This window comes from Phyllostomus hastatus, unplaced genomic scaffold (assembly GCF_019186645.2).
Source record: "Phyllostomus hastatus isolate PE091 unplaced genomic scaffold, TTU_PhHast_1.1 phas_scaffold_46, whole genome shotgun sequence".
In the NCBI taxonomy this organism is placed as follows: domain Eukaryota; kingdom Metazoa; phylum Chordata; class Mammalia; order Chiroptera; family Phyllostomidae; genus Phyllostomus; species Phyllostomus hastatus.
Window position 1 is genome coordinate 43,993,578 of NW_025334032.1, and position 15,414 is coordinate 44,008,991.

The 15,414-nt window shown below is 64.2% G+C and overlaps 2 protein-coding genes across 9 annotated transcripts in view; one reads left to right on the forward strand and one right to left on the reverse strand.

The window, feature by feature from the left end:
- Positions 1-9,254, forward strand: part of ANGPT2 (angiopoietin 2) — a 43,354-nt gene extending 34,100 nt beyond the window's left edge. For both annotated transcript variants that reach the window (XM_045821359.1, XM_045821360.1), the window contains exons 6-9: positions 1,150-1,251; positions 1,799-1,965; positions 5,482-5,612; positions 8,362-9,254. In XM_045821359.1, coding sequence (XP_045677315.1) covers positions 1,150-1,251; positions 1,799-1,965; positions 5,482-5,612; positions 8,362-8,522 — 561 coding nt within the window. In that variant the 3' untranslated portion in view covers positions 8,523-9,254. The remainder of the gene's footprint in view (positions 1-1,149; positions 1,252-1,798; positions 1,966-5,481; positions 5,613-8,361) is intronic.
- MCPH1 (microcephalin 1) overlaps positions 1-15,414 on the reverse strand; it is a 128,467-nt gene that overhangs the window by 65,605 nt on the left and 47,448 nt on the right. For 6 of the 7 annotated variants that reach the window (XM_045821358.1, XM_045821357.1, XM_045821351.1 and 3 more), the window contains exon 12: positions 11,270-11,347. The exons of the other annotated variant lie outside the window; for it this stretch is intronic. In XM_045821358.1, the coding sequence (XP_045677314.1) occupies positions 11,270-11,347 (78 nt within the window). The remainder of the gene's footprint in view (positions 1-11,269; positions 11,348-15,414) is intronic. 7 annotated transcript variants of the gene reach the window in all.

The window sequence follows — 15,414 nt, forward strand, 5'->3', positions numbered from 1 at the left end:
AGTCGCGGCCCTCGCGGCAGTGGGGCGCAGGGGGGCCAGGTGCTCGCCGCGTCCCCGCCCCCCGGGTGCGGCGAGGCGGCAGGCCGGCCCTTCGAGTGCAGGAGCGGGTCCAGGCTCCCCCCCCATACACACCAGGACTAAGTCACGGGGGGCAATTCCGGTCTCGGCTCACGCTGCCTGTGTGTCCGCCACGCCTACCGAAAAGACCGTGGCGGTCAACAAAGGAAGCCGCGCTCCAATTGGCTCTGAACCTTAGCGTTCCCGTGTGCGACCCGGTGTGCCGTGGGGAAATCAATCTCCGCTGGCTGGAAACCATCTTCGTTCTGCTGTAATCTCATTATTTAAAGCTATTTATGCAATCTTGCTTTCAGGGCTTTTGATTTCAGAACGAACCTCCAGCTGAGCTGAAATTGAGCGTGCGTGCTCGCAGCCCAGGAAAGAATTCTGGGTCCCGAACCCGGTCTGCACCCACCCAGCCAGCCCGAAAGCCGAAGTCCGGAGCTGGGAGGAGTGGGCAGGGGGCCAAGGGCAGGGACGCCCGAAGCGGGCTCTGTGGGCAGAGCTGCCAGGCCACGCTCAGGCCGCAGCGGGGACACGGTCCCTCGGAGTGAGGACGGGCCGAGACGCCTGGGGTGTGTCCCACACAGAGGGAGCAACGGGAGCCTGGGAAACCCCGCGTGGCGAGGTGCGCCTCTGGCAGCGCCGCTGCAGCGGTGGCACACTGCCGGCCCTCCTGAGTGCCGGCCGGCTCTGCCGAGGGGTCTCGGGGACGCGAGCGCAAGTCCCGGCTGTCCTGTGGGTGGCGGTGAGAGGCTGGCCCGTCTGCCCAGCGGGACGGGGGGGGGGGGGGGCCTCTGAGTCAGCTCCGCGGTGGGTCTTTGGCCTGGAGCAGGCGATGACAAGGACGTCCCACTCCCACCACTGCACTGCGTTACATCGCTGTGTGTTTCCCATCGTCGTTTTAGAACCTCGGTTTTCGGCGTATTTAAAACCCTCCGTGTCTGGGAGGACCACAGAGGTCCACCCCGAAGGCCCCCGTGAGCACAGGTCTTGTTCAGGGGTCTCCGAGTCCCTCCCGCTTCCCCCGCGAGGCACGCAGAGCTGCGCCCCCGAGCCCACACGCCGTGACGGTGCCCTTCTCGTTGGCAGGCCCACTGCGACATGGAGACGGCCGGCGGGGGGTGGACGGTCATTCAGCGGCGCGAGGACGGCAGTGTGGATTTCCAGAGGACTTGGAAGGAGTACAAAGTGGTGAGAACGTTTATTAGACCATCTGAAAATGATTTGTGTGTGTGAAAAGGAACTTTCAGGATCTGCAGAACCTTCCCCACAAATTCAAAACCACCGATGAATCATGACTGTTTTTTTTAACTCAAGGGTTCTTTGTGACCGGGTGTCAGTCTCCCGGTAAAGGGTGGTCCTGCCAATGGAGCGCCCCCTGTGTCTCCAGGGGAAGGCGTGGGAGCCCCCGGGGGGGGGCAGCTTTGGAAGGCCGACTGCTCCGTGGGGCGTCACCCGCCTGTACCCTGAGCCGTCTGTGCTCGCATGTCTGCGGGGGGTGGGGGTGGGCTTCCCCAAGTCGTTCTAACTTGTCTAGCGCTAGTTCTCTCCGAGGAACGGCTGGGTTTCGTAAAACTGGCCCGTTCAGATCAGTCTGCATTCCCACCTGGAGGGCCCCAGTTTCCACGGGGCAGGAGAGGATTTCCGCGGAGTGTCTGACAGCACCCCGTGCTGGCTGGTGGCCACGGAGAAAAGCAGGCGAGGCGGCTGAACCTCACCCTCACCCTCGGGTCCGCAGGGCTTCGGGAACCCCGCGGGCGAGTACTGGCTGGGGAACGAGTTCGTGTCGCAGCTGACCAACCAGAGGCGCTACGCGCTGCGCATCCGCCTGGCGGACTGGGAGGGCGGCGAGGCCTACGCGCTGTACGAGCACTTCTTCCTCTCCGGCGAGGACCTCAACTACAGGTAGGGGGCGCCGCGCCGGGGAGGGCGCCCCGCGCAACGCCGGAACGCCCCTTGTTCGTTGCGGCCTTGGGGTCCGTGTCTCCGGTTTGGAAAGCCTGCCTTTGGTTTTAAGGACACAAGGGGCCCCTCGGGGGCAGCACCGTGCCCGCTGTGCGCGTGCGCCGCACCCTCAGAGCGCAGGCGAACGCAGCCCGGCAGGTGACGGGCCCACAGCTCCGCGTTATACAATGTCAGGACAGAAGCACCACACACACGCGCCTACCTTGTTTTCCCCCCAAAAGGTTTTAACAGTTAGATCCATCTATTTGCGGCTTAAATACCCGCGACTGTTACGTCCCACCCCAGCGTCAGGCTGAGCTGTCCGGTTTGAGTGGCGGGTTCGGTGGGAGGTTTGGGGGAGGGTTGGGCGGCGGGGACTTCACCGCGGCCGCCCCCCACGGCACGCGCTACCGTTCACCCTGCCCACCAGCTGGTGGCGCTAGTCGCGACTGTTCCGGGGAAGGCAGGGGCCGCCTGGGCCGGAATTTGCTTCCTGGCCCTGAAACGCCGCGGCGGTAGCGACGGAGCGGGGAAGGGCCCGAGAGCCTGCGCCTCGGTCGTCCGCAGCTGCGGGGCGAGGCCCGCACGGAAGAGGCTCTGGCGGGCGCGGCAGCACCGCGGGTGTGGGAGGGGGGGCGGGGGGGGATGGGGCCGGCGGAGGCACGCCAGGAGCCGCTCTGAGAGGGCCCCGCGCCCGGGTCCGGCCCCCAGCGAGCCCCGCAGGCATCCGAGGAGCAGGCCAGTGCTGCGTGCTGACCGCGAGCACCTCCCGGGAGGTCAGAAACAGACCAAGTGCCCTCGAACGTCACAGGAGACGGCCGCCACCTGGCCTGCCGGCCCACCTGCGACTCGCGGGGGCCCACCTGGGGCCCGCTGCTCCGCAGAGGACCCGAGCCGTGCCGTGCGGGCACAAACGCCAGTTCCAGATCCGGTCCTGGGTTCCCCCGGGGGGAGGGCACGGTGACAGCACAGGAAACAGCTGAGGCCCCCCCGGCGGGCAGCCCCCGGGAACCGCAGGGCACAGCACGGCTGCCCTGTGCGGGCGGACCAGAATGCACAGGCGTGGCCCGGGGCTGCAGGGCGTCGGCCAGCGCCCGGTCTCGCTGCCCCACGAGCACGGCTCCCGGGGAGGCCACACGGGGACGGCGACGGGACAGGTGTCCGGGCCCCAGGCAGCGCCGGGGATGCCCCGGAGAGATGGCTGCTACGGGGAATGCTTGGACCCAAGTGCTGGTCGCAGTTTCACCTCCAAGCTACATGTTTTTCCAACTGGCAATGGTTAGGAGACTGCAACAGAGGAATTAAAAAAACAACAACAAAGAAACACAAAAATTAAGGATTAGACTGTTGATAGACGAAGATTTTACAAAGTGGGTCATGACCCTTACATGCCGACGTCATAAAAATACTCTAACCTGAGACGGCTCTCAGATATTTCCTTTGGAAGTGTGAGTCAGCGTTGGGGTCTGCCGTTTCACGAAGCACGTGTGTTTAAAGCTCGGTTTCACTCACTTGGCAGTACAAGACAGACACTACATTGAACAAATATTGTGGCAAGAAAACACGCCACTGTGATAAGGGAACCGTAACGTGGCTGAAACTCAGAGGAACCACCAACGGCCCAGAACGTCCGCCGAGCACAGCGGCTGGGCTCCTGTGCTGGGCAAGTGCGAAGTACGTCAGCAGAGCACGGCTCTTTCTACTAAAACTAAAGGCAACTCGCACATTAAACTTTAAAAACCGGCCCCTTCCCGCCTCACCTCCGACGTCACTCCCCACCCTGCGACGGGGCTGACACCAGGGCCCGGCAGTTCCGAGACCGTGGCTGCTTGCAACAACCACGTTTTACCAGAGCAGCCTGAAGCCAGCGGGTCCCACGGCAGTCTCACGGAGACCCGTGAGAAGTGGTATCCCCCTCGTTTTGCCCACCGTGGGGAAACTGAGTCCCCAGAGAGCTGCGGTGGCGGGAGGAGCCGGGAGGAGGGAGTGGGGGGAGGGACCGCCCCGACAGGCCCCAGGAGTCCCGAGAAGGGCCGGGAAGGAAACAGCCTCTGAGGCCCTGACTGCAGGAGCGCTCACGTGGGGGACCCTTTGCAGCAGGGCGCCAGGGCTGTGCGGGGGCCGGGGGCGTTTCTGAAGCGCGAGGAGGATGCTTCTGAAGTTCGGAGGTTCAGTCCACGCTGGGTGCTGGCGTTCCCAGAGCGACCCCAGGAGAGCCTCCCTAGGTCTCAGTCGTTAACCCCGGAGGGACCCCGGGGCTGGTCGGCACTCCGTGGGACGCCCCCTGGTGGCTCCCTCTCCACCTTCCAGAACCTCTTTCTCAGTGAGCGGTCACCCCGAGGGTGTCTGCCAGGTGGGACCCCGACGGAGGACGGAGGGGTGAGGGCGGACCTGCCCCCCCCACAGGGGGGACTTGGCCGAGCTCCTGCCCCTGAACTCACCCGTCTGACGAGTGAGTACACACGGGCAGCGCGGCCCCTCGGGCTGGAACAGGCTCTGCGTGCTCGCCCTGCGTGTGCCTGCGGAGCTGCCGAGGGTCAGCCCCAGCCAGCCTCCCTCTCCTCCACCCTCGGTTCCCGCCCCAGATCTTGGGTGCGGCCCTCTCCCAAGGAAGGGGCTGGCAAAGGGGCGGGTGTCCCAGAGGCGAGCGTCGTCCGGGGGCTGAGGTCCGAGTCTCCCTCTGACACTGGAGGGCTTGTTTCCGTGGGAGCCCCAGGACGGGCGGACCTGACGCCCGGGCCCCACACTCCACGCACCCGCCCAGGGACGCCACGGGAGGGTTGCCACGGCTCCTCCCCCTCCCGCTACCCCAGCCCACGCCTGCTAAACGTCTGCACGCCTGACGTGCAGGCCTGACGCCTCGGGAGGTGCGGGCCGCCGCCAGTGCCTAATGTGACGGGACCGCCGGTCCCTCCCCGGGCCTGGCAGGCGGTCACAATGCTGTGCAGACGCCGGGCGAGGCAGCCGGAGGGGCTTCTTCCTGCCCTGACTCGGGGGGTCCGTAGTCCGGGCTCCGTGGTTGCTCCTTGGTGCCTGCCGGCCTCCCCACCCCACCCCCCACGGGAAAGAGCGGCGTGTGAGGCTGTCCAGGCTCCCCGAGGCCCTCGCTTCTCTCCGGGTGACCCCGCGGACCGGGAGAGAGGACCCCTCCCCACACCGAGGTCCCCCCTTCCTGTTTATGTCACAGCCGCAGGAAAGTAAACCGCAGTGCCCCGAAGTCCCCGCTGGTGCTGTGCAAGTGACAGCCAGTGACGGTTTCTCGAAAACAGTCCTCTCTGCCTACGGGGCTGATGATAAGCTGGTTCCTGTTTATACCAGCGCAAACATATTTTGTCCAGAGTGTGTGTGCCTCACGCCCTGGGCAGCCCGGGGCGCCTTTCGCTGGAACGGAACGCTCTGTAGAAAAATGTTCCACCAAGGTAAGCCAGCGGCCCACGCCCACTAACGCCGTGTTTTCTCCCCCTTGCACGCCTGCAGGATTCACCTTAGAGGGCTCTCGGGGACGGCCGGCAAGATCAGCAGCATCAGCCAGCCGGGGAGCGACTTCAGCACCAAGGACGCGGACAAGGACAAGTGCGTCTGCAAGTGCTCGCAGATGCTCACCGGAGGTGGGACGGCCGCGCCCTCTCTCCCCCTCTGCGCCTGGGGTGGGGGCCGTTCGCGGCGTGGGGGGCCGGCGACCATGCCCGCACCCCACAGACACCCCGCAGGCAGGCGTGCCCACCTGCTACGGGGGCTCCCCCTCTTTCCAGCTGCTGGGTGTCAGGCGGGAGCAGGATGTGCCGCTGGACCGGCTGTGCCGGTCCAGGACCGGCCCCGGCAGGGAGGGGCCGGGGGTGCGCGCTGAGTGGGCGGCGGCGCCAGAGACGCGGCGGCTGAACAGGTGCTGCTGTATCAGACAGGTCACCCGCCCACAGCGGCAGCCCGGAGGGCAGCGGAGGGGCGTTACTGTAGCACTGCTTCCGAACCACAGTGTACTGCTCCACCGGGCAGTTTTCAGATGTCTTTTCTTAGAGGAGGATTCCATCACTGCACACGCATAAACACGTGTCAATACGTATAGCGCAGATACGTATGAGCACGAAGCAACTAGCGGGCTCTCCTGCCTCTCTGGTGCACACGTGAGAAGGAGCCGTCCGGTGCACGAGAAGGCCTTCACTCTCGGACTCCTCTTGCCCCCCCCCCCCCCGTGCGTGTCCGACTGCCGCACGGGAAAGGGAGCCCACCCCCGAGGCAGCAGCCCTGCGACCGTGGCGCGAGGCGGCCGCACTCCCGGTCAGGAGCTCCACGAGTTCAGTGCTGGGGGGGCGGGGGGCCGGCTGCTACAAAACCCCTCCCGATCCCGCCAGGTTTACACTGAGTACGCAGAGCGAGTCAACAGTAACCGAGAGCAGAACATGCTGTCAGGGGAATTCTTGGAAATGCGGCGAGGCCCAGGGCAGCACCAAGAGCTGGGGGCAGGGCGCCCGGGGCGGGAGACGCAGGGCTTGGGGGGCCGCCTGCGGAGGCCGGGCGCCGGGCAGGGCTGCCCGGGCGCCCACGTGGGAGCTGCGGCCCGCAGCCGGGAGACGGGAGGACCGGGCCCAGCCTGCGCTGTGTTTGCACTTCAGTCAACAGGAGGGACTCGTGAGAAATGATTTGAAACTCCGTAATTGTCACGCCCCTGAATTAACGCTGGAAGAACTGTCTGCCTTACAAAAATCAGTCCCGTGGTCCTCAGACGGTGTATTTATGTGCACGTAGAAATCTAGGTTGGACACACAGGCCGTGCCTGTTAGCCCCAGTTACTTCAGCACTTCCGCCGGCGCGAGAACGCTCTCACACTGAGGTCTACGGGCTGCCTGTCACCCCGGTCCCGCAGCAGTGATCCTTGTTCAAGCCCACAGAGGGACAGAGCGGGGAAGGACACACCCAGCCCTTCCAGCGGCCCCCACACTGACCCCGCTGCCTGCTGCAGGGCAGAAGTGCAACAACAGCCAAGGCGCAAAGATGCCCTGGGATTCCTAATTATACTCACCAATGTATCTGTTTGCTCCGATCAAGATTTAGGGCAGGGAGCGGAAGTGGAAAAAAACGCAGCGGGAGGGAGAAGGGAGAAGCGGGCGGTTCTGACAGCACGGTCCACGGGCAGCCCGAGGTCTCGGCCGCGGGCACACCAGTGTAAGGACCGGCCAGGGGGCTTTGAGGACAGTGAGCTCAGAGCTAAGTCACACAACAGGCTCCAGAGGGGCGGAGCTATAAACCTGAGATACTTCTGAGTGCCTTGGAGGGCTCTGAATAAATCGCACACACACCTTGTCAAATGGACCTGAACCCGAACCAGCTCAAGTCGCGGAGCTGTCGCTGTCAGGGACAGGCGCCTGGAAGAAGTAACTGTGTCCACAGTCTAGTGGACGAACAATGGCACGTAATGTAAATGCTGCACCAGAACCCTTTTTCGGAGAAAGAAAACACCCAGATACAACTAAAGCCACTGTCCCGGTCCCTGTCCCAGTCCCTGACCCCGAGCAAACGCTGAGCCGAGGCCATTCACATCATTTGCAATCTTACTGCGTAGGAAACACCAGTTCTGTGGATAATTCTGTGGCTGTGCTCTGTGTTCTACACGTTCTATGTAAGTGGCACCGTCCTGCGTGTGTCCTTGCAACACAGTGTTCGGGCCTCACTCAGATCAGCGCGTGCAAACCCAGCAGCCCCACCCCCGCCGCCCCGCCCATGCTCACTGTGGTCTCCACAGCCGGGGTGGGGGGGGGGACTAGGAGGGGGCAGGTGGATGTGGGCCTAGCCCACCCCCCCCGTGCCCCATGCCCTGGCTTTACCTCAGTGGGTGCACCGCTATGGTTTCAATGTCCTTTCTGTCTTTCTATCTAGCAGCACTGGGTACTTAAAATTCAGGGTTACATTTTAAACAAAAGAATGTCTTTGGTGGGTGGAGGGGAGGCTGGGTCAGTCCAGGTCACTGGGTTGCTGGGCCTGGAACGAACAGTCTCCTGGCCCAGAGAGCCGCCCCCAAGGCCTGGGTTTGGACACTGCCCGCCCTGCCCCCAGGGCCCCTGCCCGCTCAGCACCAGGGGTGGTCTCCTGCCCAAGGCTGTTGCCGCTGGCCCTTCCACCCGGCGCAGGGGGCAGAGGGGCGAAAGCCTGCACAGACATCGCCACCAGGGAGCTGAGGCTCCCGCAGGGCGCGGGAGGACAGCCTTCCCTCTCGCCAGTCCACGCGGCACCAGCCCCCCGCAGGAATACCTGCACGCACTGAGCTGCAGGGAATGCGGCGCGTGGGCGAGCCCAGGGCCTGCACCTCGGGGGGAGGCGGGTGGGCTGACCTGGTCCCTGATTCCATCTGTTTTACTTCCACAGGCTGGTGGTTCGACGCATGCGGCCCTTCCAACCTGAACGGAATGTACTACCCCCAGCGGCAGAACACCAACAGGTTCAACGGCATCAAGTGGTACTACTGGAAGGGCTCAGGCTACTCACTCAAGGCCACGGCCATGATGGTCCGGCCCGCGGACTTCTGAGGGCCTGTGCGGGCCGGGCCGGGCCAGGGCGGGCGGCTCGCTGTCCCAGACTCGGTCCCAGAGCTCTGACGACACCGCCGCGCTGCCACCTCCGCCGCCTCGGAGGGGCGCGTGCCCACGGGGGCTCCGCGGCAGAGCCCCGCAACCCCACCACGGGCACCTGCTCCACTCGAGGAACCGCCCCCCACCCCGTGCCCCGGCAGGGCAGCTCTGCAAAGACACTTGGAGCTCGCAGGGAGGACTCGCAGACCTCCTGACACTCCAGGGCGCCCCGCGTGACAGCTCCTCCGTAAATAACTGGAAAACAGACTCGAGGGCCCGTCTGGGGGCGGGGGGAGGCTCGGGGCCGCACTCTCTGTGCGCACCACTCTCTCAGCCAGAGGGCGGAAAACACGCTTGCGGCCACACGGACGCAGGACCTGTTCGGGGAGGGTCCGAGAAGTGCGCGCCTGCAGCCCACTGTCCGCAGGAGGAGAGACGGAGTCCGTGCATCTCTGCTCTCCTTAGGTCTTCGAGTTCTCATCCGAAAACGGTGTAGTCACACGTGTGTCGCCGGCCAAGTTCTAAGCTAATGCTCAGACGCAGATGTCAAGGTCGGGCAGTGGCGGCCCCGGGGCCCCGCCAAGGATGTATTCTTTCACTCGTGTAAAGACTGTGCTATCGGCTTGTTCTTGCCGCCTGACTGTTAAATATGAAGGTATTTTTAGAGAGTAAATATAACTTATGAGGTGAGATGAGTCCATTTAACTTTTTTGAAAATATTTACTATTTTGCTATTTACTTTGTTGAAAACACTTGAAATATTTTGAAAATAGCAATTGGATTCCAAAACAACCCATGTGTCTGTCTGGTGACGTGGAAATTCCTCATTTTCCACGATGAGGAAAATTATGCGTGCAGGCTCGTGGCGCAGAGACCTCGCTGGCCTTCACGCACTGCTCTGGCTCTGACGCAGCGTCTGGTTCTGCTCCGGTGAGACGGCCGGAGGGGGAGGCCCCGCTCAGCGCGGCCGAGCAGAGCCTACCGCTCCAGGCCTGTGTGAAGCTCATCTCCTCGAGTCAGACTGGGCCCTGAGGTTACTTTAGGGAAAACATAATGTGCACTATTAAGATTACAAAAAGAAGTCTGCCAGAACACTTTCCAAGGGGCGCTGGGAAGTGCAAGGCCAGCCCCCGCCGCTCACAGCGTGCAAGCACCTGTACAGGGCACTCGGAGAGGGCGGGGCTGAGCCGGGGCTGCCTCACACCCCGGCCCTCGCGCTGCCCGGAGTCTGCCCGGCGCCGCGCGCGCAGGCGCAAGGCCGGGGGCCGCTGGGAATCTGGGGGCGACATCTCATGCACCTGCTTTTGACGCAGCTGCCAGGCAGCTTAGGGCCGAACCTGCAACCAGCACGTGCGTCACGTGCGTCCTCGCCCGCACTTCCCTACCAGAGCCCTGTCCTTTGTCCCAGCGTCCTCTCTAGCCCACGTGACCTGCACAGGCCCCGCCCCCGCCCCGCCCCACTCTGTGTGCGAACACCCCGGCGGTCGTCCACGGGCTCTCCCCGCCCGCTGCCTCGCAGTCCCTCGCCGAGCACGCAGACCGAGTCCAGGACCCACCCCGATCACAGCTAAGTCGCCACACACTCCGCAGAGGCGCCAGCTCTGCACCAAGTGAAAACCATCCCACGGCGAGGAAACACCGGCGCCTGAAAAGCCACAGCGAGTTTCTGTAGCCCCTCGCTCCACGAGCACCAAGCAGACACGCGCGGGAGAGAGACGACCCGGGAGGAGCTGGCCGGGACCAGCTGCGGGCAGGCGGGGCGCGTGTCCTCGGCGGAGCGCCCCCTGGTGCCTGGAACGACACGCGCGCTCGTCCGACGGAGAGCGGGTCTGTGCGCTCCGTGACTGTGCTGCTGTGTGCTGCTGCGTGCTCCTTGCACGGCATTTCAGAGCGTGTCGGAGGAGACCGCTCCCTCCTTAGGAACACCTTTACGGAGTGCACAGGGAATCAAAGCGGTCATCTCAGAAGTGAAAACAAAACAACCCGGCAACCTTGAACACCACCGCGCATCAGGGCAGAGGCCGACTTCTCGGCCCGTGAGAACCGCAGGCTGCGGCCCAGCAGCCGGAACGTAGGCAGGCGCGCGGGTCGCAGGGGCGAGTCCCCGCCTGTCGCGCAGGCGCGGACCGCTGAAGCGAGCGGACTGCCACCAGCGGAGCGGGGCGGGGGGGGGGGGGGGCGCGTCTGAGAACGACCACGGCCAGCTCCCGCGCAGTCCTGCCTCCAAGCAAGCCCGAGAGAGATCACTGCCTAGATCACTCCTTTCCCGCGAGCATCGGAACCACCGAGGGCGCCGCGGAGTCCAAGCCCGTTCAAGCGCGAGCCCCCGTCCCAGTGCCGGCTGGCCGGGGGTCTTACACCCGCGCGTTCTACCTCCGCCGGCGGCGGCAGCGGTGTGGTCGTTAGGGCTGGCAACGGGACGCAACGTGCCCTTCTCAACAACCCAGGCTTTCTCGTTTTTGTTTTTCTCAGTCCTGGGGACTTCCGTACTTAAAATTTCTTGAGATTTTTTTGAGAATGCATCCCTCCCAACTTTCTGCAGAACATTCTCACGTTTGTTCTCACAAACATATAGAGAAAGCAAGGGCTAGGTTTGGCTGACATGCCTTCTCAGTCAATGGGCACTCGAATCTGTAGCTGCACTAATCCTAATTTCTGGAGAACACCAGATCGTACGCCCCACCACGACGTGGCGTCTGACTCACAGGAGCCGCAGGGAAGGAGCCGGAAAGCTCGAAGGGTTCCTCAGAGATCCAGTGGCCCAGTTCCAGCGACCACAGCACCTGCAACGACACAGAGACACGGCACTTCAGACGCTCGCCGGGCGCTTCCGTGGGGAACGAGCCACGTAGGAGAGGGAGCAAAGGCAGAACCACCGAGAACGCCGGCCGTGGGCCCACGCCCGCAGGTCTGGAGCGAGTCTGGAACGGCGGGGGCCCGGGGTCTCGGGCGGCGGGAGTGCCGTGCTAGTCAACGCCCGGTGAGGAGAGTCCCACACTGGGACCGGGACTGGGACTCAGGGCTGCTACCCAGGGCGGGGCGGGTCACCAGACGCCGCCCTGTTTCTGCACGTGCGAAACACTGTATCTACTGTTTAAGTCTCCCATGCAAAGACAAAGAGTCAGCTCCACACCAGGGGCGTCACACTCATGTTCACCGGGGGCCCCATCAGCCTCGCGGCGGCCTCCAAAGGGCCGGATGTAACTTCAGCACTGGGTAAATGCAACCACCCTCACAGTCAGGCGAGGGCTCGGAGCTGCCAGCAGGCAGAAACCAGGTGGAGGGCCGGACTGGGCCCGCGGGCCTTGTGTTCGCCGCCCGTGGTCCAGACAACGCTCAGTAAACACTCCACAGTCTTATGACTTAAACATACATGTATGTTAAGAGAAGGGAAGCCGCAGCCGACATTCCAAAAGCAGCCTGTTAGCGCGTCTCTGTTCCTAACTTCGGCATCTGCTGTCTTTAGGAGTTTCCCCGGCACACGAGGGAGTCCTCCCCGGAGTTCCGATGAGTGAACTGTCTCATAAACGGGCACTTTCCCTCCCGTTCTTCCTCCTCGTGTCACTGTTTGAACCCGCACATTTCTAACTGGTCAGAACAATGTGTTCCGTTTCGTTCGGCAGTGCTTGGGGTTCTGCAGCCCTCTCTGCGGAGACCGCCCTCTCTGCGGAGACCGCCCCCTCCGAAGCCGCAGGTGTCTAGGCCCCAGGGGACGTTTACGGCTGCAACACCCGGACCTGCAGAGCCCTTCCCCCCTCCGTCTGCAGTCGCGCTTTTCACGTCCAGGGGGCGCGCCCCCCCCCCCGCCCCCCAGTGGCCGCGGGAGGCCTCCGGTCTTCCTGCTCAACTTCTGGAACTACGGCTGAAGTCCTCCTTTTCGCTCGTTTCCAAGGTTCGGGGCCATCTGTGGGGAACTGGGCACGACATTCCCCTTTTCAGTACACCAGAGCCAGTGCGCACCCGGCGCGAGGCAGCAGCACGTGGGTTCCCGGGGGCACTGAGCGCAGCGGCGGCGGGATCCAGGCCGGAGCGGGACGCAGCGTCTCCGCGCGGCTGCCCGGCACTGGCCCGCCCCCCGCAGACTCGCTTATTCACTCAGCGTCTCCTCCTGCCGCTCGCTCTCCGCCCCGCTGCCACCTCCGTCGGGCATCCGATCCCACGCCGGGGCTGGGAGACGGACCCGGACCCAGGGGAGTCCGGGCTCCGTGGGAGGCACGAAGGCCCGCCACGGACAGCGGGAGGCCAGGGGAGGACGCCAGCTGACTCGGTGCGGGAGGCCGAGAGCGAGGAAGGGTCCGCCGGCGAGCGGGCGTTTCAGCCGGGGCCTCGGGGGCGCGTGGGAGCTCCCGGGGCGGAGAGGGGCAGCGGGCAGGGGGAGAGGGCGCAGAGAGGGCGGAGTCCCAGGGCCAGGACAGGGTTCCGGCCGGTTCCTTCCCTGGCTTGAGGAGAGGGTGCTTCGGGCGAAGGGGCAGGAAAACGGGGCCGGCTGGACCCACCGGTGGGGAGGATGGACGCCCTGTTTCTGTCCCTGCGTGCTCAGGGGCCTTGGCACGGGGCCAGAGGGCTGGTGGGCAGGGGCCTCAGAAGACCGGCCGGGAAAGGCAGGACACAGAGCTCCCGGGGCTCTGGGCCCGAGGTGACAACACAGTGGAACACAGGGTAACACGGGAAACTGTCTCCACCAGACGTGGGGGAGGAAGACAGAGGGGGAGAAAGAGAGAGGGAGAGAGAGGCGGGGGGACAGAGGGGGGGAGAGACAGAGGGGGTGGGGGGAGAGAGAGGGACAGAGGGGCAGAGACAGGCAGAGGGGGAGAGAGAGGGGGCCAGCTGTGTTCTCAGCGACCCCGTGCCCCCTGGCGGCCAGATCTGAGTGTGCACACGCGTTCTGCCTGTGAAGACCCTTCGTTGCCCCGACTCCCGCCGCCCGGCCGCCGGCCCAGAGAGGGACAAAACTCGGCCTATCTTGGGAACTGACATGAAGGAAGGTGGCAGACACCCGGCGGCAACGACACTAAAATGCTGTTTCTGCTGGGCTCTTTCCGGGCGGCCAGACACACTGAAACCGGAGTGTCTCCCTGCCCTTTGCCAGTCAGGGCACCTGACCGTTGGCAGAGCAACGCCAGTGAGACGTGCGGTCCCCCAGAGGCCCGCGTGCTTGGCCCAGGAAACAGGACACAGAGGGTTTCCAAGTCAGGTTCCCGTCACCTCGGACCGAGGCTGCGTGGCGGGGCAGGGCAGAGACACGCCGTCCCAGCGCCTGAGGCCGGACGCCACTCCTCAGTACGTGTGGCATCTGGGCTCTAATATAACCCACATTAAAATGTCAGCTGGATTTAAACGGCCCCTTGGAGAAACTTGATGTTCTCTGAGCTTGTCCGTCTTTAAATGTTATGAAAATAGAACCGTAACACATCAACAGCAGAATTTTGGTCAGTGAGTTATTTCTTTCTCTAGAAACCCAGGGTGAGTACTGTGCAGAGATAACAGAAAACACACAAATTCGATTGCAAGGATCAAATCAGAAACACATTAGGGAAAAAGGGAAAGCCGCTCTCGCTGCCACTTCCCTGTGCCGGAGGGGAGCACTCAAACGAGGGAAACACGGACTCCGCCGGGTCAGAGTGGGGGCTGCACGTGACCTTCACGATGGAGAGTTCACGCAGCGCATGTCCCATGACGTGTGCGATAGGGGGTGCACGAAGGGGCTAAATACCGCAAGGGGCAGGGCTGAAGGGACACAGCGGGTCCGGCCCCACGGCCGGTGAGGGCCGAGTTACTTCAGCACACCCCACCGATGGATGCATGCGGTCGGTGTTCCCGGCACGTCACAGTGGTCACTCATGGGATGGGAGCTTGACGGACGCAGGCAGGCACCGCTTTCTGGCCTCGCCATCGGACCGGCAGCAACGAGGAGACGGCGTCCCAGGGCGCAGGGCCCCCTCCCCAGTCCAGGCCGGACCTGCGCACACACGGTCCACTCGCTGTGCGTGCGTCGGCCCGGGGGCCCAGTGCTCCACTGGGGTGGGCGGGCGGGGAACGGGCCCCCGGCACGGCAGATGTGACGGCACTCTGGCAGGTGCCGAGAAGGCGGCTCCGTGGTGACCGGCTGGGCAGGGCAGAGGAGAGCTCCAGTCTGAGTGTGCGGACAAGGGAGTCACAGGGAGGGTCCGTGACCTGCTCAGGAGTCAGGTTCCCAGGAAGACGGAGCAGGGGTGGCACAGGGGTGTCTGAAAACGGGGTGCAGAGCGGGGTGAAGAGGGGGCAGCTCCCATCCCACTCTCCTCTGGAACAGGACCGAGTGCGCCCGGGCAGGTGTGTCTAGGCGCAGCAGAGAGAACTGCAGGGAGGACCTCTCCGCCGGCCCCGGCCCGGCCCCACCCTGCACACCAGCAGGACCCCAGAGCACGGCCCAGGCGCTCGGTCCCGGGGCCGTGGTCAGCCCAGGAGGAGACACACACGCAGACCCCAACAGCACGCGGCCCTCCGTCCATCACACAGCCTGTGACCCGGCACGTTATCTACACGCCACTCAGGCCCGCCGCGACAGCCGGCTTTTCAGCGCCTCACGCCACACGCGGTCTCGCACCATCGCATGATCTCTAGAACGGAAGGAAGCGCAGGCCCTGCCCGCCAGAAGGGGCTCCTGGCTCCGCTCCGACGACGAGTCTCAGGGCCCCGGCTGCCGTGTGGATCCCGGGGGGGAGGGCGGGGAGCAACGAGGGGCTCCTGGGTGGTGTCGCCGAGGAAAAGAAACGGGATGAGAGGATTATTTGACTCACAGAAAGAGGTGAGAGAATTATATCACTTCAAGAATTTGTGGCAGTGAATGTGTGATGGGCACACAGAAGTC